The sequence below is a fragment of the Ascidia mentula genome, chromosome 4 (assembly GCF_947561715.1).
Source record: "Ascidia mentula chromosome 4, kaAscMent1.1, whole genome shotgun sequence".
Classification (NCBI taxonomy): domain Eukaryota; kingdom Metazoa; phylum Chordata; class Ascidiacea; order Phlebobranchia; family Ascidiidae; genus Ascidia; species Ascidia mentula.
In genome coordinates, this window is record NC_138569.1 from 5,052,270 (window position 1) to 5,075,867 (window position 23,598).

Genomic DNA, 23,598 nt, shown 5'->3' on the forward strand with positions numbered 1-23,598 from the left:
CTTGTTGAATCATCGTAGGTCTTGCTGATGATCAATCGCACGTTATGATGTTGGTGTGCAGCGCTCCTAGGTCTGAAACAACAACGGATCCTACGGCAGTAAATTGTTCATTTAGGCGTAGAGTGTACAGTGGAATATGCATAAAAACACAAATAAAAACACCATAAAAAAAGACAGAAGAAACGCAATAAACGACGGGAGGACTACAAGAAAAAAGGGAAAAACGGACTGCTAACAGGGTGGATGAAAAAGGAAGTTAATACTGAGATGTGAAACATTGGCGGATTTTTTTTTTAAATGATGGACGGGAGAGCGATCTAATGGAAGGGTTTATTTCCTCCCATATCTGTGGGCCCCTATATTTTAGCATACGTAAGCCGAAGGTGGTGTTAACTCTTGGGTGAAATAAGTTCTTTTGCGATGCATTTCTTGTGAAATGATCGTGCACTGTGCCTACTAACGAAAATAAGGAGTTGTAGGAGGCCAGGTAGATTGCCGGTATGGAAATCGTGCATTACTTTGGCCAGTTCGAGTTTGTAAATGTCTCTAATTTTTGTGAGATCTAATTTCTTATATAATGGCGTGACGTGGCTTTGAAAGGAACTAAAGGTTATGGAGCGGAGTATATTATTATGAATAGTGTTGAGTTTTTTCAGTGAGAGTGCCGATCCTCCACCCCAAGCACCGATAGCGTACTGAATATGGGAATATACAAATGAATAGTAAACGTTTCTCAAAGTTTTAACGTCAAGATAATTTCGCAACTGAAAAAAAGTGCCGCATGCTTGTGACAATTTCTTTTCTAAATGATGAATGTGAGTTGTCCAGGTTAGTTTGTCATCAATGTATACACCGAGGTACTTAATATTATCTGATCGCAAAAGTTTTTCATGACCAATGGTGACGGTGAAATTGCCAGTGCTTGAGGTGGAAGGGGAAAACAATAGGAACTTTGTTTTCCGAATGTTGAGAGAAAGTCGATTGTGCCTTAACCAGTTGTCAACATTTGTGAGTTGTTCGTTAAAACGGGATTGTAAGTCAATAAGTGAAGGGGAGGTCATTGAAAGAACCGTGTCGTCAGCAAACAATTTGGTTGTAAAAGAGGATACTTGCGGAAGGTCATTGATGTACAATAAAAAAAGTAAAGGAGCTAATGGCGAACCCTGTGGGCAACCGCATGTTATGGGTTTAATATCCGACACAGAATTTCCTATTCTAGTGCATTGACTTCTACCTACAAGGTAACTGTGGATTAAGTGTAGGGTATTTCCCCTAATTCCATACCGGCGCTCTAACTTTTCCAACAACTTCTCGTGATTTACGGTGTCGAATGCCTACAGGTCTAGAAAAATGGCGCATGTAAACTGTTTATTGTCAAAAGATTCTAACAGCTTCTCGTAAATGTCGTAAATGGCGAGTGACGTGGAATGTTTACTTCTAAATCCGTATTGATGCTGTGAAATTAACTTACTTTTTTCAAGGTAGTTATATAGGCGGCTGTGAATAATTTTTTCAAAAATAACACTAGATCGATTAACAGTAAAGGATCCATTCGAAACCACAACAAGGGCATTTTCTGTTATTTATAAATAAAGTGTTTAACTAGAGTAACTTTTTAATAAAAGTTTAACCCACCAAGCACATTGATATTAATATGTTCTGTTATACTGATGCTTGTTGGAGGACCAATACTGCATGTGACTGAAAATGTGGTGCTAATTTGTAAAGCAGTACTTGTTACTCTGCAAAAAGTTTTATTTAGGGTATAAATCCATTTTTTGTAAAAACTGTAATTTAAATACAAAAGTGATGGGAATAGTTTACGACTTACAAATAATTGAAGGTTTTGTCTGTAAGTGATATTGGAGACCAATTGTGGGTTTTTGAGCCCATTGTCAAGTGACAATTTACTTGTTTCGTCAATGGATTGAGCACTCGAACATAAATTGTCAAACTTCTACCCCTTTTCACGTTCACAGATGATTTTAATTGAATTGTCAAAGTTCCTGAAAGTGTTGGCCAACAAAGATTGTATGATGATTGTTTAAAAAACATCAAGTTAAATTCAGCATCAGATAAAAACAAAACAGTTATAATATTATCATATATTCAACATATTGTTAAACAGTATAAAAAATACATATTTCCAAACATACTTGAAGCACACCGTGGACCATAGTAGTATTTTGTACAAGTACAAGTATAACTGCATCCTAGTGGCTGACAAGTCCCACCATTTACACATTGATGATTTGTACAACTAGAATGCCCATACACTGCATAGAAAAACAGTACAAGCTTTAAATATAAAAACAAAAAACTGCTCCATATTAATAATGTTTGTTTTTAAACAAAGCGATCTGTGACAGCTCGGATGGATTTTGATGAGAAAAATATATTTTGCCTAAACAGCATCATCAATTTCTACAACTTATTCAAATAATTATATCGATATGGTGTGCGATCGACAGCCTGCGAAGGGCCTTTGGTTTTTAAACTGATGTTTATTGGTCATTAATTACATTGCTCCGCATTAGTAAAATTCTACCTTTCTTTTCACAAACAAACTTTGCTGTTGTTCCAGTGCAGCCATATGCATAAAGGTCATTTGGTGCTTGGTTTGAAATCACAGCACATGTATCTCCACTTCTACCAATAACTAAATAAGCAATAACAGATGATAAACCAGGGATCAATGAGTGGCATCATGGCATGGCAAGTGATTTCAAAATTTGTAAACTGGAATGTTACTTCAAAAAGAATGTGAAGTGACCTGGATTCTGATATTCACCGTCAACAATTGTTAAACAGATATGTCTATATTTGTGAAGGAACATAAATAGCTACACAAACATACATACTACATAACCAACATTAGTAAATGCAAGATACACTTGGTTCATACATATATTTGTGATTCCCTTGCACAGTATTATAATTCACAATAAAATATCAGGTAAGGCCAATATTGCAAACGTTCTAATGCATTATTTTAACTTTTTCTTTTTAAAATGTTGTAAACTGTATGCGTCTGAGTACAACCTTACACCCCACCAGTTTTTCCTAGTAGTAACGTGTTGTCATCCCACTTCCACATTCCATCTTTTTTGGACAGACCAATAAAATACAAAGACCTTGTTAACTGGTCTTTAACATTAGAAAACACAATGCCTGAGGATAAAATTGCCAATCTTGCACTTTTGCCATCACAAAAGTTTACAGCTTGGGTGCGTGTTACTTCATTTGGTGATATGAAGTATTGACATGATGAGGAAGTAGGTAGTCTTCTCCAGTTGTCTAAAAAAAGTTGTTATTATGATTTTATCCATTTCTTGAAACAAAAATTTATTTACAAACAGAATTTGCCATTATTTGCTTTTTACTGAGTTTTTTTTCAAATAAACTGGCTCGCGATAAATCACCACATAAATTACAACGCCGACTCTGATGATAAATTACAAAGACAAAACTTGATTTTTTGCAACATCACAGAGCTACTGAATGTAAATGTCAGAGTATTTACAAAACTACAACATGTATTGATTTTAAATTAAAGTGTACAAAATTTAATAAAACATAATTTAGGGTGATGAAGAAGTCTTATTTTCTTATACAAACAAAATATTGAATATTTTTTTTACAATCGGTGCGTACTGAAGCCACTTGTAAAACACAGCAGCTAACATATCAAGTAAACTTATTAAAAGTTAAACAACTAATAAAAGGGAAAAGAAAACATATTTTCCTTCTCATATATTTCATACATCTTATATTGTTCATACATTTTACCAAAAATTAAAGGTAATACACTGCTTCATATAGGTTTGTTTTTATCAGTAGAAGAACATAGAAATCACATCCAAATACTGGTATAAATATTGCAGTATATTTAACTTTTTTAACCTACTAACAATATATTTGCTGTGGGTTCTTTTTTACTACTGTTATTTAGTATCAGGCACTCTTTATATAGAATGATAACAATTTAAAGAAATTCTTTCGTCGGAAACAGTCAGAAACTAGCTTTTATGTTATTCAACACATTCTCATTTTTTTTCAAACAGAAATTAGTTTTAAACCACAATATAAAATCTTACTTATACAACTGGGTATTCTATTACTCCATCCACGTTCTGCACACGTTGAAGTTTTTTCTCCAAACACTATGTAGTCAGAATCTGAACATGAGAATGAACACTTGGTACCAAATCGACATTGTGTGCCACTGCATTGTGGGCAACGAGCTACCAATCTGCTTGCTTGAGGTCGTGCACAAGTAATAGCTGCAAAAAGTATAACCATAAAAAAATGTTTAAAACATCCCCAAAAAATCTAATTAACATGCAGATGCAACTAGAGTCGTTCTACCTTCTGTGTTCAGTTCCTGTTGCTCAATTAAAACCATTGCAATCTACATTAAGTCATATCTATAATTTAGGATTAGGAAGTGTTTACCGCTTACCAGCCTTTTCTGAATGCAAGCAGAATGTAAAAGGTGCAACTGTTGACATTAGTATAGATAAAAGGTAACTAATCCATAGTAATTATAGAATCCTAGCTTTATCATGTCAAAGGTAAACAAGAGTCTACCAAATTCATTCTGTAAAGGTATTGGACTTAAAATAATGTAAGACTAAGACAGTAGACAGACAGGAAAAGTAAAAGTTATTTCAATGAGTATATTACAAAAATATAGTATGAGTGTATTTTGTTTTTTGTAATATTAGTGCAGCAATAACTAAAACAGCCGTCAACCGATAATGTTTAAGTGAGCTGCAGACAGGACCACGTTTTTGACCGATTCGGTCTCATCATTGTAGATCTGGTGACTTACCACAATACTGCCAGCTAAATATACAGGAAAAGACTTTAAATTATGAAGTTTCCGTCAGTTGTTGGGTACCAGGCTAAGAACAGTAAGTTATACCTGTGCACTGGGGAGCTGTTGGAGTCCAGCCAGAAATTGTACAGCGAGAACTTGTTGTTCTTGAACTTAGTTTGTAACCAGAGGAGCAAGTAAAATCACATATTGTGCCATAAGCGCATGAACCATCACTACACTGTGCGTTGCAAGTGATTGGTTGCATATTAACACCTCTCTGAAGTACTGGACATCCTGTAAAAAAGCAAAATCTAAATGTTTTTTTCACTATCAATATATATTATTTGATTGTACTGATTCTCTTTTGAAACAAATCTGTTTATTTCTGCACTACACCTGTTTAAACTTTTTGGTTTTACCATGAAAGTCTTTGTAAACCCTTAATAACCCTTCTTTCCAGGTTGAGCAATGCTGTACTAATCAAAATGGTGCTCAAAAAAGTTTAGAACAGATATATTTTTGCAACTAGGTCAGTTAGTGTGCACTCAATAAAATACCTGTGCATCGGGGTGCTGTTGGATTCCATCCAAACCTTCCACACCAGGAACTTGCTGTTGAACTTAGCTTGTAACCAGGGGAGCATGTAAAGTCACATTTAGTGTTGTAGTTGCATGTGCTCGAAGTGCATTGTGGATTGCAAGAAACTGATTGCATATTAGTGCCAGGTTGCAGTGCTGGACATGTGATAGCTGTTAATCAAAACAATCCATTAAAAATTTGTCTAGTTGAACATTATCCTCAACCATTAGCAGGGTTGCTTACTATCTAGAAAATTAAAAAGTGCTTATTTATAAGCATACTGTGATAAACGTGTTACAGCAAGCTTTGATGACAAAAAAGGTCATCTTGTGTTGTAATTCATAATGAGCTCCTTTGACAATTTACCAAGTGGGTAAATAAAAATCATTTGTAACCAAACAGGTCATCAATAAGAAAATTTTTTGTCTTGTCCAAAGGTAACGCAGGCCATAAGGGCAAAAATTGGTGAGTCATGACAATGGCAAAAATTACACTCACAAAAGATATGTCAGCTTGAGCAATGCAGCTTATGATTTATCGATTTAGTCCTTTAAGTACTAGTTTGTAACACAAATAATTTCCAAATTAAGTTACGTAACATTGTACAACTAAGCTAAACCTTGAAATTTAGGTAATTTAAAATAAACAGGCATTTTGTGCAATAGAAAATACATTTTTTAATATTCACGCCTTATCCCACTTGACTTAAACACACCACATAAACTGTTGATGCTGAGATAGAGTTACGTGAATGTTTGACAGTATGTAATACCATTGTTATTTAAGCTTAGTTTTTTTCTTTCCTATAGATATTCAAGGTATTTTTGTACAAACTTACAATGTTTGAGAATCTTAGAAATGCCTCAGACAAACATCTGGAATACTTTTAGCTATATTAGGATTATAAGTTTGCAGCCAAACACCTGTGCACTGGGGAACTGATGAAGACCATCCTGAAAATCCACACACAGAACGTGTTGGTGAACTTGATAGTTGGTAACCCACTGAACATGAAAATCTACATACTGTCCCATAACCACATTTAACACCATTACATGGCGGATCGCAAGAGACAGATTGCATGCTTGTGCTTGGTTGAAGTGCTCGACATGTGATTGCTGTTAAACAAAAAAATTTAAACAACCTTTAGTTGAACCTCACTCATAGCTGTAAGGGTTAAATGATTTCTTGAACATTTTTCATACTTTACCTTTATTACACTAGACTTCCACCATGTTAAAGTTTATAAATGTAAATGATCATTCAGACAAACTTTAACACCATTATGTTTGTAATATCAATACAGTAAGCTTGCAGCCAAACCAAATACCTGTGCACTGGGGAGGTAATCGAGTCCATGTGGAACTTTTACAAACAGAACTTATTGCTGAGCTTAGTTTGTAACCAGGGGAACAAGTAAAAGTACAAGTTGTATCATACGAACAAACACCAGCACTACAGGATGGGGCACAAGAGGCTGGTTGCATGTTTGTGCTTGGCTGTAGTGCTGGACATGTGATTGCTGAAAACAAAACAAGAAATTAAAAATAATGAAGTATAATAAATTTAGGGGGAAATGAGTTACATGTGCACTTGAATGGTTACAGCATAATTGAAATGTTAAATAAATAACGTTCTGTAATAAAGCCTTATCATTGCTATGAATTGCAGGTTTTCAGTAGTAGGCAATTTTGAAATAACTAAAATGGGGTGGACAACCTGGCCCAAATATCCCCCAAATTTTTTTTATCCTCAACACCAACCAACCAACAACAAAATGGTGCAATTGCTTCATTAACAATTTAAATTTTGGCACAGGTTTATTTAGCAATATTTCGGACAATATTTTCATTTAAAATTGACAACCCATCCGAACAGTACATTTTCTATATATTTTTTGGGAAAATATTGGGAATCTACAGTTATTCTTGCTACACTTGCCTACGCATTGTGGTTCTGGGCTCCATACTCCATTTGTGCATGTTCTTGTATTGACTGTTATTATGTAACCCGACTGGCAATTGAAGTCACATGTTTGCCCATTGTTGCATGAAGATGTTAGGCACGTACACCCAGGAAATACTTGAAGTGGTGACGACACAGCAGGTGTCGTCAATGATGGACATACTGGAAGGTGAAAGTATATTCAGATACAAGTGATAAAGAAAATGTCTTACAAATAAAATTGTGTTCTGTTTCTTTAACAAACAAGTAGATAATGTTCAATTGTACAAACATGCAACAAGTTATGCTTGGTTGATGGTAAAATACTAATACACTTGGATACAGAGTTTTTGGCAAAATCCACATATCTGTCTGTGCAATATACAAATTTATGTACAAATGTTAATAGTTTGGTTTAAACAGGGCAACAACCAGCTATTTTTGTCATATTGAAACAATACACCAAATTATAGCATTAGTATTCGCACAGACTTCTATGTAACATAGGTTCATATGTAAATCAAGTTTGCCGAAAACTCTGTGACCCGGTGCTTTATGTTTCATGTCAACATTGGGTCCGATGTCACAATGCTGCAGGTAAAAATTGCTTGAAAATGCATTGGTATAGAAAAGGTTCTTCAATAACATGAATGCAGTGCAGTGAATAACCTTTTTGCAGAAACATTTTTATGTTTAGGCAGAGCAAAAATTCAAAAGAATGTAAGTACGAAGCACCAAAATAAAAACTTATGTTTAGATGAAGAAAAAAGCTTTTGGAATTAATGGCAACTAACACATCTGGCAGCTACTTTGCTTTAGTGTGCACTTTCATTGTGACAATTTAGTCTTGATAGCATCGAAATTAACAGTAGATGGACACTAAAATTTGGATATTATTTGCAGGACTTCCAAACCGACCTAGAGAATTAGGAGAACACATTTATTGATTGAGTGACTTGTTTCATATTCACCTTAGCAAAAGCGCACGTCACAGCCGTGCAACCGCTAGACGCGATAATTGCCAGACGTTTTTCTTTGCCTACACAAAAGTTTCTGGTGCTTGATACATATGTTTCTCGATAATTTCAACTTTGTCTATGTTTGAAATTTTCCCAAAAAAGGAGTTACTTCTGCGCTACACGCGTTTAATCAAACAAGTTCGATCTATGTCAATGCATTTTCAGCCCATCTATTACCTGCAGCATTGTGACGTCAGACCCATTGATGACGCGAGGTCAGAACCATAAATTAGTGTTTTCTCGAATGATGAGCAAAAAAGAATTCATCTCCGGAATTTCCCCAAAGTGAAAAAGATGTCAATCGCCGACAATTGATGTTTATAATGCAGTAGGTATACGTGTCCCATAGAAATCAGTCACGAAGGCCCATTATAGTATTTTGCAGTGTCGAATATTGTTCAAGACGAATGAATTCACGCATAAACAAATTTAAATATTACCGGTACAGTTTCTTATTTTATTTTTAAACATTTTAGCTGGGATTGAAAACTTTTCATTTTCGTTTTTCTTGTAGTAAATACTTATTGTATTTATTTTCCCTATGCTTTTGCTTTGAACGTCGCTTGTGTTTAATAAGGGATGTTTTTTTTGCTTGCAATAGAAAACTAAAAACATTATCGCACGTGGGATCATAGAATAGAATACACGATAGAAGTATTTTATGTTCCATGAATATTGTAAACAAATTCGATATTTTAAAATGTTTGCGGTTGATGTATTTAAACTGAATGGCAACAGGCCCAACAAGTAGGACTCTTCTGCCGTATTTTCTACGTCTGTCAGCTTTAGCAATTAACAATATGAACAAGCTTCTTATAATTTTAAGAAATACCATTATCTGTAGATTTCGTAGTTGTGTTTACTTTGTTTAGCTCACAAGGAACTGACAAGAACACAACGGTTAAAACCAACGATAGAAGCATATGTCCAGGCTTTGAAAGTATATAAAAAGCAAATCATGTATCTGTTTCCTGAGAAAAACATGTCAATACAGCAAGCTTGCGGAATTCAAAATACGAACAAATCAAAACACTGGAAAAAAAGTGTGATATTTATGCACTGGAATAGCATAAGTGTTATATTAAATAAATAATGTTCTGTAATAATAAAGCCTAGTCATTGCTGTGGACTGCACGTTTTCAGTATTAGGCAATTTTGAAACAATTTAAAACAGAGGTGTACAACCTGTGGTCCAATAATCCCCTAAATTTTCACCCTTAACACCAACCAACAACAAAATGCTGCTATTGCTTCATTACCAAATAAAATTTTGGTACAAGTTTATTTAGCAATAATTCGGACAATATTTTCAAATGAAATTGACTTGAAGTTTTGAAAGCAAGCTTGTATGTGGATCAAGTTTGCCGAAAACTCTGTGTCCCGGTACCGTTGCAGACGAAAGTAAGCATTTTTGGAAATTTCCTAATTTTATATACTTGTTGCGCAACGCTGCTTTTTTGCAAGATTTATCTTAATACGGAAAGATGTTGATAATGGTCATGTATTTTCAAACTTTTGAAATATCTTATTTAGCAAAAATATAAATAGTTAATACAATACGTGCCAGAATATACTCACATGCCGTAATTTCCAGTGCGAAAAATGCAAAAATATAAATCAATATCGCCAACATCGGACAACTTTTTGCAAATATCCTGAATGCAAGCAGAATTATGTCTAAAGAAGGTCTTTACAACAGAACTTCACTTAATCAACATCTGTATTTTTACATTAAATGTTTTTAAAAGATTTAAAAACTAAGTTAATAGTTTATAGATATTCGTACATCAACATCCTTATACGAGTATGCTTCAAACGCAAAAGTTTCGAAAGTTCTTTTTTTCCCCCTTTTCCTTTTATGAATCATAATGCAATGTGCGAAACTGCATGACTTCACTGTTGACAATTCGAACAATAGGCTTATAGCATTGCGGAAAACGATCAGTTCCATCACTTGGTCTCTTTCTGATTATTTCTTCGCTTGACAAAAGATAGCAGTATAAACATTTAAACACGAACGGAAATTAACAGTTTGTATTTCACTCGAATTTAATGGACCTTGTACAGAGTTGGAAGAAAAGTTTTAAGTAATAATACATCACGTTTTGGGATTAAAAAGGCGCGTGTTATGCTCAACTTTTGGATCTTTCGTGATCACCGGTGCTGTAAAGCTAACTCCAAGCCTTCAAGTAATTGTTGGCAAAAAATTCTAACGGCGATATGATACAGATTGCGTTGTAAGTTGTGCTTATGCCTAACTATTGTCAGCAATAAATTTGGTCATAAAAACACCTCATCGAACGCACAAACTTTTTTCTGATAATTTTTTACATAATGTGTGATTTGCAAAATCCAAAATAAAGTTTTCCCGGTTAAAAAAATAGTCAGTCTACCTTTTTTGCATTAGAATAGTTTTAATAAAAGAATATTGTTCAATTTGACCAACAAAATTTGATTTGTTAAAATAGGTTTATTTTATTTTATCAAACACAAACGAATAATAGTTTTTTTGCACTCCTTGGTTTCTGGATATACGAATGGAGCTTTGGTGAAACTGGAGCGCCAACTAACGGACCATGATTATTGCCATACATTGGATGTTAACGCCATTATAAGATACATCATTTGTTTAATGTTCCAAAGCAGCAGTTCCGAAATTGAACCTATGAACAATTTTCATCCGCCCACGAAACAGAAACCTTCGCGTATCTAAGGGCTGGCGATTGTTATAAAGGCTTTGACATAATTTGGACAAGCCAAAACTAACACATCTTTCACTTAATATTAAGGTGGTTGGTCCTGCAACGATCAACGCAATAACCGGTGCTTCAATTTCCTCGGTGCTAATTGTTGTCGTAAGATAGATATCTGACCGACTCTAACCACTGCTGTTAAAAGTTGATTTAGTAACGTTGTAAATATATTTTCACTCGTGTTGTTTCGTGATGTTTAACAATAAAGTTTTATATAACAACGCAGGTATGTTGGTTGTTCGTTACAGAGGCCATTATGATTACGCTTCGACAAATATCGAAATAAAAAGTCGTGTGTTTTTGTGCGCAAAGTAAGTATTAGTTATTTAAATAAAAACGGATCACTCTGAGGTACGAGTGAAATTGCTTACTCATCATGTTACAAAGTCTTCATTATTACAAGTCATGATTTACACAAAAGGGTTTTGTGTGTCGTGGGTGCTGGGTGTACGTGTTTTTTTGCCTTTTTAACGTTTCAGTAATTTATTTCCAGAACAGCTGTGATCATAAGTTGCATATAATAATTGTGCACTAACAAAACTTTTTTTCTGAACAACTTCTACACTTGATTGTGGTTAAGTGACAGTTATCATGGGGGACAGTCGAGTTATATCGATTACAAATGATGAGGATTTTAAAAGGCAGAAGGCCGCAGCAGGCGATCAACTGATAGTGATTGACTTTCATGCTACTTGGTAATGTTTTCATGATAAATTATTGAAGCAGCAATTAAATGTAAAAGGTCATTATTGAGCTAAATTACCCACATTGATACCTAATTTGTTTATGTTGCAGGTGTGGTCCATGCAAAATGATTGCTCCAAAGTTCAACGAGCTATCTGTCAAATATCCTGATGTGACTTTCCTTAAAGTAGATGTGGATCAGTGTGAAGTGAGATCTAAATACATATTTTTTTGATATTTGCTATTGATGAGCGAAGCAGGCCATATGTGTGTTTCAAACAGATGTTTTGTGCAACTTTCCGTCCTTTATCAATTCAAACAGTAACAAAGTATGCAGACATACTTAGCTACATTCTCATGTTGCAAGCAACTATCACCAAAAAAAAGTGTTTATTTGGTCAGCCAATTTTAAATAGTTTATCATTTTAAGGAGACGGCTCAAGAATATCAAGTTTCTGCCATGCCAACGTTTAAATTTGTACACCGTAACAAAGTGCTGGCAAGTATATCTGGAGCTGATCCAGGGAAACTTGAAAACAAAATCAAAGAGTTGTCAGAGGTGGTTGCTTCACTGCAAAGTGCCAAAGGAGATCCATCAATTGCACCGGGAATGGTTTGTAGCAAATAGTACTCTGTCAAAATGTTTCTACCACAATAGCTATGTTTTCTGTCGATTGGAGTAAAAATGGCACTGAGAATTTTAGTTTAAAAGCTTATTTTTGTATTTTTTAGTATGGTATGGTCTATTGTAATAGTATTTCAAAAAATTAAATAACCAATAATAAATAACAAATACATGTGTTTGAAAAAAAAAAACGTTTAGACAGAAGGCTCTTAATTATTTTGAAATAATCAGTGAAGTTACAATAAGGTTGATTTCTTGACAAAAAACCTTTTCATTGTGCTGCTGTTTCATATGTTGTTGGACCACAGATGGACCTTATCCAGTTTATCATTGAGAAAGATTGCCTAAACGAAAGTGAGGATCATCCTTTTAAGTATGTGTTCGAAGAAAACAAAGACTTGTACCTTGAGTCTGACTGTGATGCTGAGGTGCCTAAATTTGTTTTTCAGCTTTTGCAGCGAGTTTATCTGCTTGATATTTTCTTCTACAGTTGTTAATGTCCTTTACATTTAATCAAGTTGTGAAGTTGCACTCAATAAAACTTAAGGGACCTGGCAACGGCCAGTCACCGAAAACAGTGAAACTGTTTATAAACCAACCCACTGTCATGGATTTTGACTCGGCAAGAGATGGTACTCCACTGCAGGAGCTAAGGTACCATCTAGTTCAAAAAAACTGAAACCTGTGTCTCTATCTAACAAAAACTTGCATCGTTATTTGCTATTTAACATACACAACACGGCACAGAGCCCCTTGCTAAAACGTTTTCAAAAAATAGATTTTGCTTCAGTGGTATGGAAAATGTTTATTGACACTTGATGAAGCGAAAGGTACTCGTGAAAGCTAGTGTACTTTTTTAATACAAAAGTCAGTCTTCTTAAAGAGTGCCAAGTCAAGAGAATTCAGTTCATGGAATATGATGTTTATGTTGAAAGGTTAACATAATCGTTACTTATCCTAAATAAATACGTAATTGTTATTGTACAAGTTATTATTTTCAGCATTTGAGAGAAAAATCTTTTTAGTTTTAAATGTGTGCTCTATTTTTTTCAGCCTTTCTCCTGAAGATGTGAGTGAGGGAAACGTGATAAAGCTGAAGTTTGTGAAACTTCAAACTGTCAACAATTTGACTGTAAGTTAAACAAATGCACGGTGAAAAATGTCATTGTTTTGGTTTGCTAATGTTTCCAACCCAAACAACTTTTTTCAGCTTTTTATCCCCAACAACCAAGGCGATGAAGAAACGACAATTATTGAACGGGTTGTCCTGTATGGGAAAACTGTCAGCACCACAAATATGGAGGAATTTAAGCGGGTAGATATTGAAAAAGGTTTCTTCCTTTCAAAATTTTTATGTAAAAAACTTTTTTGCAGGTTTCTGGCAAAAAAGGTGAATCACATTAAACTCGACAGTGGTTGCTGCTTTGACCTAGTCCTACACAGTTTTGTCTGCTACAAGAGCAAAAAAGCCCATCCTGGGCGATCCCAACTTTTTTGTCTTTGCTCCTCGTTTTTTCTCCATTGGCCCACGAAAAAAAGTTTTGATTATTTCTTGTTCCCAGCATTAGGGTCTGTGACAAAGTTTAACCGCTAGAAGATGCATAACAAAAACTTTTCATCGTTTTTGCGCTAAATATTTTCATAACTTACGCACGTGCAACAATAAGAACCGACATAAATTAGTGTTATTCAAATATTTGTTTGGGTGTAAACTGTAATACGAATATTTTCACCAGATCGAAAAGCAACCGTTTTAGTCTTGTTGACCGAGAAACAAATAAAGATTTTGACGAGCAACTCAATTAATTTAGTTGGTTGTGGTTTTCTAATATACCTTTAAAAATACGTCCGTGGCAGCCGATAATCCAGTACTTCAGTTAAATGTGGGGAAGGATTGTTTTGAAACAATTTACAGCAAGATTCTTTCGGTAAGAAGATTTTGTCTCGTTATAGAAAAAACATGTTTATGGAAGATATCTCCAGTCCGCGGACAATCGATTCCGTATGTAGAATTATTGACAATATTCCCTGAGGATCCTCGTGGAACCAAGAAACACACACACATTTAACTCAACTTTTTATGCATTCACATGACACAATAATTTAATCTTCCGCATGTGTTAACTTTTTGCTACTGGTTGGATTTTAGTCAAGACATTTTTGGGGGTGGTAACCAAAAAGCCGCTGTTTCGGTCTACAAACTTTACGCACATGTCGAACGAGTCCTGTGTAATTTTGTTCACAACGTTCTTCGGCAATGCTGCTTGCGTCCTAAAATGTTGAAATTTCAGTATTTAAAGCAAATCTACCAAAAAACAATATGCTCCAAATGTGTAAGAACGTTTTTGTGTAAATGCACTAAATATTATATTTATAATATTGCAAAGTTTTCGTGAAAACTTTAGTTAACGCAGCCAGGCATGAAACGGGGAAATCCCTTTTCGCCCGTCCGTGATGTGGTTAAAGCATGTTAAAGTATCTACCGCAAGGTATGGCATAACAATGTAACAAACAAACAAATTTGAGAAAGTGGTTGAGAAAACAATGCCTTTTTGTTGCAAACCTGAACAGACCAGATATCGAGTTAATTGCCGAGTGTTCGCAACCAGTTGCAAATGTTGGCATGTAGGCAATCTTGGCGGTTGCATTTTTTCAGTGGGATAAATGACAGCGAAACAAAGAAACTATAACCATGCTAACGATAGTGGGTCACACAATGTTTTCCTTAAAAAATTGGGTTATGATGTGGAAAAAGATGTGAAACACAAACTAAATTTGCTCGTTTTGTGTGTTTCAACAAACGTTAATATAAATTTTATTATTCAATAGTTTATTTTGACTAGTCAGAGAGCTGAAGGTTAAGAGAATTTTTAGAAAAAAAATTTTTATTGTTGTTGTAAGGTTGTAATAAGTTCATTGTCATTATAGGACAACACTCATTCTGGCAGAAAAATAATGTGTATTTACAATATTTTATTTCTGCCAGAATAAGTGAGGTTGATTATGTCCTAGTCCTGCATCCAACCATGTTCCAGCAGTTTATACAGATCAATATTACGATTGTCAAATCATAAAAGCGCTGTTTGCTTACATTTGCAGCAGTACACAATTGGACGACTTTGAATCCAACATTTAGCAAGGTAAAGAATTGTTTTGCAGTGGATAAACACATGTGATCAACAACAATTTAAGGCATAGACTGTGGCAAGTGCTTGGTAATCATTTACCAAACATTTGCAATACGGCATGTTCACCTGGAGCAAGTACATAATTTTATATTTTTTAAATAAAATTGATTTTCAAAATGTCTGAAAAGGACATCTTAGACTGCTGTACCACCACTTCAATGTAACATTTTAAAATCACAATCCTTACACTATATTTTTGTGGCCAAGCGAATGCTTTTAACCAACACAAGTTATGCCACTCATTTGAGGTTGTATTACTTCTTTTGCCCAAGTAGTGGCTTTAATTACTGCAACTTATATTGTTTACCTATAACTCATGTACATAAATGTGTTGGCCGTTCGTATGTAAGTTTTCAGCTGTACACAGAATGTAGACATTTTGTGGGGCCAGGTTGGTTAATCGTGCATATGCAAAAAAGCTGATTCGTAAAATGAAGAAACTATTCTTGGTCCTGATGACTCTTTTTACAACATCATCAATTGTTTGGGGAAAGCTGCTGTTGGTATCTTTTGATGGAGTGCGGTGAGAAGGGATGCCAAATTTTTTTTTCAACACTCTCAAAAGCGCCAATTTATGCTTTTATGTAAAACTAATGCTGCAGACATTCCTAGTATTTTTTGGAATATATTTAGACTATATTATTTTGTAATTTAAATATTGTTGCCCCAGCATACCATTGTGCACAAAAAAGCAGTTTTACCTTCAACTTAAAGTGCCCAGATACTTGTAATCCAGTTTGTTAATATTTTGAAAAAAATTCCCAACCCTGCAATAATGCAAAATCAAGTAGGCAAATGACACTCAGTCGTAAATGTATGGGAAAGTTTTACACTTTTGAAATCATTGGGTACAAATGTGCAATTCATGGTTATTGCTGGATGCACACATACCACATTTTTCATATTAAGTTCACTACAAAACAGACAAAAACAAATTCCGTTGACAGGAAACCAAGACCGTAATAACGCCGGATATTATTGATAACCATCGGCATTACAATAGGACTGTGGCGTTATACTTCGTTATGTAGTCAGTTTTCAAATTTGAAAATGGTCGAAACAGCATTTTGTCACATATTAGATGATTTAACTATCAAATTTCTAAATTTTCAACATCGGTCGCTAAAAAACGCGGGACAACCTAAAACGACACGCCTAATTGGACGGAAAAAACTGTTTTCGCTGCAAAGTTTTCATTAAAACTGGTTTTTATATTCTGACAATAACGATTGTTTCAACGTGTTGTGGCGTTTGTGTTTATAAACGTTACTTCGCAGACATGATTTTGCCGGCCACGATGATGAGATTCCAGCGTTTACGTACTTGCAGCAACATGGTGTCAGGGCCAGATATTTAAAACCGCCATTCCCGTCATTCACTTCGCCCTCCCATTTCACAATCGCTACAGGTCAGTTAAGTCATGGAACTCTGTTAGTGAATCTTTTTTCGGACTCCCATTGTTTTAACTTTTTTACATATTCACTTATTATATAACTTCACTAAAATCTTTACGCGAGCGATCATAAGTTTAATTGTTACGTCATACTCGCGAAGAGTCAATTACAAACAACTTTATTGTCATATCGTGACGGTCCCATGAGTGAAGCACAGACTCCCGTGGACCCATGGGATCCCTGGTGCCAGAAATGACACAATTTTAAGATTGCTAGTTGGCATGGTCGCGATAAAATGCAAAACTTAACCTTTGCAGGCAGCAATGTGAACGCAACGCATTTTTCTTTTTGACTTCATCGTCTTCATGATTGAAATTGGTCAAAAACAAGTTATCCATAAAAAATTGTCGAGCATTTCTCTGAGCCAGCAATTTCGTTCTACTATAGCAAACGTTTAACCATATATACTCACTATGATGTTACACCTATAATGCTTGCTGGTGCACTGCTTTTATAAGGGACTGACTATGAAACCACTTTATTAGCACGAGCTTTCGCGAGCTTGATTTCGCTTCTTCAGGTGCAGCAAATGGCGTGTCAAATAAAATGCGGTAACGGCGCTAAAAACAAGAAAGAAAACAAGGAAAACGCACGAAGAGGTGATCACTGTTGGTCACTTAGTGCCCGTGGCATCTTGGTGAGTGTAGTGACTCATGAAGCCCCAGTCTCTGTTGAGACCGTGATTGACAGAGTCAAATAAAGTAGTTCGCTGTCGTCAGTCTCTTACAAAAGCAGTGCACCAGCAAGCTTTATAGGCATAGACCACAGACGGACACGACAAATTGAGGAAATTTAATTATGATTTTACAGTATAACGTATCTAAAAGCTTTCACATAATTATTCGTTGGTCACGTGTTTTTAATCCGCTTATTATGTCAACATGATATGACAGATAATCGGTAATACTGTTTGTCAGGTTTATACACAAACGCACACGGCGTCGTCGCAAATGACAAGATCAACATTAGCGAGCCGCCGCCCACAACGTACTACCCGACGTACTACGCAGACGATTGGTGGGACGCTGGTGGCGAACCCATTTGGATTACTGCCGTAAAGCAGGTGTCAATGGCTTTCCATCGGCCAGGACAGCATAGTATAATGTAGCTTAGATTGGCATTAAAAGTTTTTTTTCTGGAGCACTTGCACGAACCCCTTTAATGCCACCAGTACAAATATTATGTCTCCACTTAATAGTTTGATTTTTTGATTAGATTTTTTAGGGATGATTAGCACTAAACTACATTGCAACAAAATAAAACTAAAGGAAAAGCTGTGCTTCAACTGAAATTTCCCTGGCAAACCTATTTTTAAAGTTATAGTTTTTGTATATAGTTATTCTCAACGGTTTTTGACCAATAATTCCTTAAAACGATGAAGATCACCGTCAAATGTGTTGCATCCAATTTTGCAGGGTTTGCGAAGCGGTGGCCATTTGTACCCCGGCAGTTACGTAAGCATAAAAAACCGAACAGCTTCAAAGAGAGTTCTGTATGGCCCCGATAGTACAGAGCGGGAAGACGATTGGAGGCATTACGCTGACAAAATAGTGGAGTGGTTTGTCGATGACCAACTGGACATGGTGGCAGCCTACTTCACAGATGTATGCTCTCCGTTACGCGTCAATTGTTTTAAGTTGTATGCATGGCGACCGAGTCTGTGAATTGAAACCATAATAGTCGTTGAAAATGCCGCGTTGTCATTTTAGATTTACTGTTTATTGCTTTGACATGAAAAACTTGACGGTACAGGACACAGCAGCTGTCCACCCACCCACATGAGTCCTTTTCGTGTACTTTACCTTTAATTTTTTTCGCAGCCCGATGTACAATCTCACGTGCATGGCCCGGTGGGAAAGCACGTAGTAAGTGACGTCATGTCGAAAGTGAATCGGACCATATTTTATTTGCTGGAAAAGACCAAAAAAGCAGGACTAGCTGAAAGCCTAGACATCATTATAGTAAGGTATTGGCTTGCTTTGTACATGAAAGACAAGGTGTAGTTACCTTTCACTTCGCTGGTGGTTTTGATATCGTTTTGTGCAGTGACCACGGTCTAACTAATGTGGTTGAAATTGAAGAGAGCGAAGTGATTTCTTTGCTAGATCATGTCGACGAAGTTGATTTAAGCTATATATATGTGTGTGGACCAACCAGCTTCATCGAACCAAAGCCTGATCGCCTTATGCAAGTTTATCAGCAACTGAAGGGTGAATAACTTGCATGATTTTTCCTTTGTTAATGTCAGTCTTTGCAGGAATGCGTATAGGCCGTGAACATACACGCAATTCGATTTATGAATACGCTGCTCGATTATCTCGTTACATTTCCAAGAACGACGCGATTCTTGACATGAAATGTTGTGTCAATATGCGTGAGAAAAGTGCGGCCCTGCATATATCGTCTCATGACCCCAACTTGACGTTAAGACAGGCCAACGTAGTTGTATTCGTAACGATCGTTGCAAGTTTTTTTCAGACTTGTGGGTTAATGCGTTGAAGGGCCTGTATAGGTAGCCTGTTTTGTCGTGCCCGTCGGTATCTGTGAGCCGTCGGTATCTGTGCGGGGTGTTGTATGGTCGTTCCTTTCTTGATTGGGAACCACGTTTTATGGTGTATTTGTGTGTCGCCTGTTTATAGACTGTACCTATATGTAATTGTCCTAACTCACAAACGTTGTCATATTTCATACTGAATAAATTTCCAGATGCAAACCTCAAAATGGACGTTTACCTGCGAGAGGAAATACCGAAAAGGTGGCATTTTAAACACGACCGTCTGACGTCAATATTTGTTGTGGCGCACAAGGGACGACTGGTGTATACTGTAAGTAATTAGTTTTTGACTTTTTGACACGAATGTACGATATGTGACGTGTAAATGATACTATGTATATCAAATATAGAAATGTTTATATATAAGCATTCCGCTCACAACTATGGTTGGTCTTGGGATCGTGGCACTAAAATTCTTGCAAAAGTGCATGGTTGGGACTAACCTGGATTATTACACAATCATCTATACTGGTTTGCAGAATATATTTGTGTAGGAATATTTCTGTAAACCATGCAGTATCTTGGTTGAACGGTGTATAACGTAGTTGCGCTGCTGTTTGCAGAAGTCTCCTGGCACTCACGACAAGGGAATGCATGGATATGACAATGATATTCCAGATATGTGGGGAATATACTTCAGCATTGGGCCGTCCTTTAAGGTAACCGAACTTCCTTGCATTGCGTACACCTCTTGCGACAATCGTCGACCATCTAACGAACCCGACTTGGGTGCAATTAATTATTAATGTAGATCGTCTTTATTTCTTGTCCGTATTTCGTGTAAAAAATCCTAATAAAAATAGTTGCACATTTTTTTTCATGTTCAAATTTTTTCCAGTCGCCTGTATGTTAAGTTCCATGTTGATGGCTACCTAGACTAAATATTTTTTTGTGATATACCATAAGGGTTTTTTAAAGTAACCTTTTCTTTGTTGCAAAAAGTGCCAATCTTTCCATCTAATGTTCATTTTATTAGAACTTAATTCGTAGTAGCCTATATGATTTTAACTTTTATATATCTAGCCTAAGTTAAAAAATACTAAACTCTAATTTTTATTCTGATCGATGAAAAAAAGGTGGAAACTTCCAGTTGTCCAAGTCTGGGCGGGTCATCTCATAATATCTATAACCTAATTTACATGTATAATTTATAGAATAGACTTATAAACATATTTCCAAAATGGTGCACGGCATTTTTGCAGGAAAACTTGACGATAGACGGTTTTGAGTCCATACACATTTACTCGTTAATGGCACATCTACTCGGCCTGACGCCGGCTCCAAACAACGGGTCCCTTCAGATTCTTTCCCACACACTGCATGGCTCTCCACCGCGGAAAAAGATTTCTATCTCAACGTATTTGTTGATTATTTGCACTATTTTTATGGTTTGTGTGATTGTGTTGTTTTGCATGAAAAAACCCCACCCTTCCAGGAACAATTCAAAGAAGGGTGTATAGCTGTGTTTAAGTTTCTCCAGTACTGCTTTTCGGAAATTGAAATACGTACGGATATATACATATGTGTGTGTGTTATAGTCGTTCAAAGTACTTGTGTTGGTCGAATTCCCAAATTATATTACTCTATACGAAAAATAAAAGGTTTAAGCAGGATAAATATTTATTGCAAACCATAGACGGGGACAGGCCGCAATGGGTGCAGACGATCACACAGCTCATGAACCGGAGGCAAACAACCCTCGACTCCGAACCTGCAAATCACTTTGGCAGAGAGGCAGTGTCTAAAATAACGGAGGGCCTCGACGGGTTCGTACCCCGGTGCACAAACAACTCGGGAATTTTGCCCTTCGGGTGGTATTCGTATTAGCCGACTCCCCGTCTTTCGTCATACAAGTAACGAAATATGTAACTCCTGACTTCGTCACCCCGGGCAACAAATTGAAAATTCGGTGGCCTTTCGAGACTGCGTAACCGCCTTTCTTTATCACCCACTGAAGCGTGAGCGTAGAACAAGTGAAATAATCTTGAATCGGTTTTGGTGTGAACAATTATTCTGCGGCGAGGTAATAAAGAAATCTCGCAGTAACTCCTTATCAGTCATCACTAACTCCGGCGAAGCCTCGTTAGCAGACCAATCTGCTTGCCTGTACCCGTAAATCCTTTTCAAAGCTTGCAACCTAATTGTAGTTGTACATGTATCCATTTATTGATATAATCCAATGAATCAATCCAACCCAACTATGACGTCACTTCACTGGCTTGCGTTTGTTCTGCTGCCACCACCATCTGCAGACTTTGGCTACTAAATTGTCCAATCAGGAATTGACCTAAACCGGTAATTAGGTTCGTGTTTTCAACTTTTTTCCACGTCCCTTTGTTGAACATCACAACTTGGACATGCATTGCACGCATGATTGTAATGACTTTGGTTTTTAACTCTCGTCCATAACGTAGTTATAAGTGTAGGTGTTACAGCGAGAATTAACGCTTCGCTGATTTTACCCTTCACCAGTATAGCGTTCGTATTCATCCGCGCATGCGTCTTTAGGACGACATGCTTGTAGTGTGTAAGGATGAATTTGTACTGTTAAACTTTTGTTATGTTTACTAATTTGATCCTGTTTATATTTGAATAAGGCATATTAACGTAAAACGTGTCGATGCTTACTGAATCTGAATTGGAACGTTGGTGAAGCCACTAGCCGTAGGCTAGTAAGTACCTGGATCCCACACAGTTGGTATGTTCAGTTATACATACGTTTGAACTTGTGATGTGCCCGACGTGGTTTGCGAGTCTTTAATCTTTTTAATGTTAACGATTAACTAAGATGCAATTGTTAACTGTGCTGGGAGGCATATCTGCGTTGTGCATTGTTTAATATTCTACTGTGACGTAGCAATATGCTATTATGAATTTTGTGGTTGCAGAAAACCGCTACGCTCAAATTAAACGAGACGGCCATTCGGACCAGGAGTGGGCTGTTGTGGTGGAGAATTGGGTGGGCGCGTTTGCTTAGTGGGACGAAAGGCGCAGGACCAGGCTGCGCACAAGCGGTCGTAACATTAAAGTTTTCAACTTGGACAACGTTCCTACTCGGACAACTACGGAGTAACGTTTCGATAGAGGTTGCAAGATGGTTGAATCTCAAAAAACCCTTGACAATTTAGTTCATCGTCTTAACCTGGCATATCAAGATGCTGAGAAAATAATGATGGACTCCTCGAATGTGCAAAAGTTAAAGGAGGTAACCTCGGCTATCGACCTTTTGTATGACGAATGTATCGACAAACATGCAATACGTTTGGATTCGATAAAAAAGAAAAGGGACAGAAGGAAAATTAACGTTGCACTTTCAAGTTTACGAAGTGGCAAACAAGAGTTTGACGTACGTGTAAATGAATGGATGGAGCAAGTAATGCGTCCAAGGCCAACTGAACGTGACAGCAAGGCATTGTCTGTCAGCGATTTCGGTTCAAAAGGCAAAGCAAGTTCACGAGTAAGCTCGAGCTCGAGTTGCAGGCGTACTGAAGCTCTAATAAGAAAAGAGGTTGCGCTTCTGGAAAAGGAGTTTCTGCAGAAGAAGATGGAAGCCGAGAGTAAGCTTCTTCAGAAAAAGATGGAAGCTGAAAGCAATCTTTTGCAGAAAAAGATGGAAGCTGAAAGCAATCTTTTGCAGAAGACGATGGAAGCAGAAAATGAGATAAAAATTCTTGAAGCTGACCATAAATTAAAGGCTGCCACAATGGAAGCTGAAATGTGGGAACGAAAGTCATCATCGGGATCGTGCTTTGATGGATTTTCTCCGCAGAATCAGAACGTTGAGTTTTCCCCGCCCTCTACACAGGCCAAACCGCCGGAAATAAAAGAGAAAAATCAAGTGTTTGAGTCCGACGATGTCAAGGACAGTAACGACGAGGTGAAAGTGGTAATGGACAGTCCAACCTCTTCATGCAGTGAACCTAAGTCAAAACCGGATGTGGCGAATCGTGAGCCGGAGGTGAGTGACTTGTAACAT

General features: G+C 36.6%; 4 protein-coding genes across 8 annotated transcripts; 3 read left to right on the top strand and 1 right to left on the bottom strand.

Moving 5' to 3' along the window:
• Positions 1-126: 126 nt before the first annotated feature.
• On the bottom strand, positions 127-10,084 carry LOC145898587 (E-selectin-like). Of its 4 annotated transcripts, none has more exons than XM_082987099.1 (12): positions 9,943-10,084; positions 7,343-7,528; positions 6,732-6,923; positions 6,325-6,519; positions 5,380-5,571; positions 4,928-5,116; positions 4,098-4,283; positions 3,055-3,297; positions 2,549-2,659; positions 2,157-2,276; positions 1,832-2,006; positions 127-1,742 (listed from the first exon to the last, which is right to left on the bottom strand). In XM_082987099.1, exons 1-12 carry the CDS (start codon positions 9,995-9,997, stop codon positions 1,616-1,618), a joined length of 1,971 nt encoding a protein of 656 aa, XP_082843225.1. In that variant the 5' UTR covers positions 9,998-10,084; the 3' UTR covers positions 127-1,615. The 4 variants fall into 4 exon arrangements, with proteins under 4 accessions (XP_082843225.1, XP_082843227.1, XP_082843228.1 ...); XM_082987101.1 differs by lacking the exon at positions 9,943-10,084 and adding an exon at positions 8,542-8,681; XM_082987102.1 differs by lacking the exon at positions 9,943-10,084 and adding an exon at positions 8,317-8,416.
• A 1,530-nt stretch (positions 10,085-11,614) lies between these two features.
• On the top strand, positions 11,615-14,216 carry LOC145898352 (thioredoxin-like protein 1). Its single transcript, XM_082986779.1, has 8 exons — positions 11,615-11,812; positions 11,913-12,009; positions 12,232-12,414; positions 12,735-12,854; positions 12,917-13,080; positions 13,480-13,558; positions 13,637-13,741; positions 13,801-14,216. The coding sequence occupies exons 1-8, from the start codon at positions 11,709-11,711 to the stop codon at positions 13,828-13,830; spliced, it is 882 nt and encodes a 293-aa protein (XP_082842905.1). The 5' UTR covers positions 11,615-11,708; the 3' UTR covers positions 13,831-14,216.
• A 789-nt stretch (positions 14,217-15,005) lies between these two features.
• On the top strand, positions 15,006-21,228 carry LOC145897769 (ectonucleotide pyrophosphatase/phosphodiesterase family member 7-like). 2 transcript variants are annotated; one of them, XM_082986203.1, is made up of 10 exons: positions 15,006-15,566; positions 15,982-16,137; positions 16,892-17,022; positions 17,986-18,131; positions 18,484-18,672; positions 18,889-19,034; positions 19,115-19,278; positions 19,775-19,893; positions 20,186-20,281; positions 20,825-21,228. In XM_082986203.1, exons 2-10 carry the CDS (start codon positions 16,046-16,048, stop codon positions 21,080-21,082), a joined length of 1,341 nt encoding a protein of 446 aa, XP_082842329.1. In that variant the 5' UTR covers positions 15,006-15,566; positions 15,982-16,045; the 3' UTR covers positions 21,083-21,228. The 2 variants fall into 2 exon arrangements, with proteins under 2 accessions (XP_082842329.1, XP_082842330.1); XM_082986204.1 differs by having other exon boundaries at positions 16,006-16,137.
• Positions 21,229-22,716: 1,488 nt separating this feature from the next.
• Positions 22,717-23,595, top strand: LOC145897850 (uncharacterized). Its single transcript, XM_082986304.1, has one exon. It carries the CDS (start codon positions 22,717-22,719, stop codon positions 23,593-23,595), a length of 879 nt encoding a protein of 292 aa, XP_082842430.1.
• Positions 23,596-23,598: the final 3 nt, after the last annotated feature.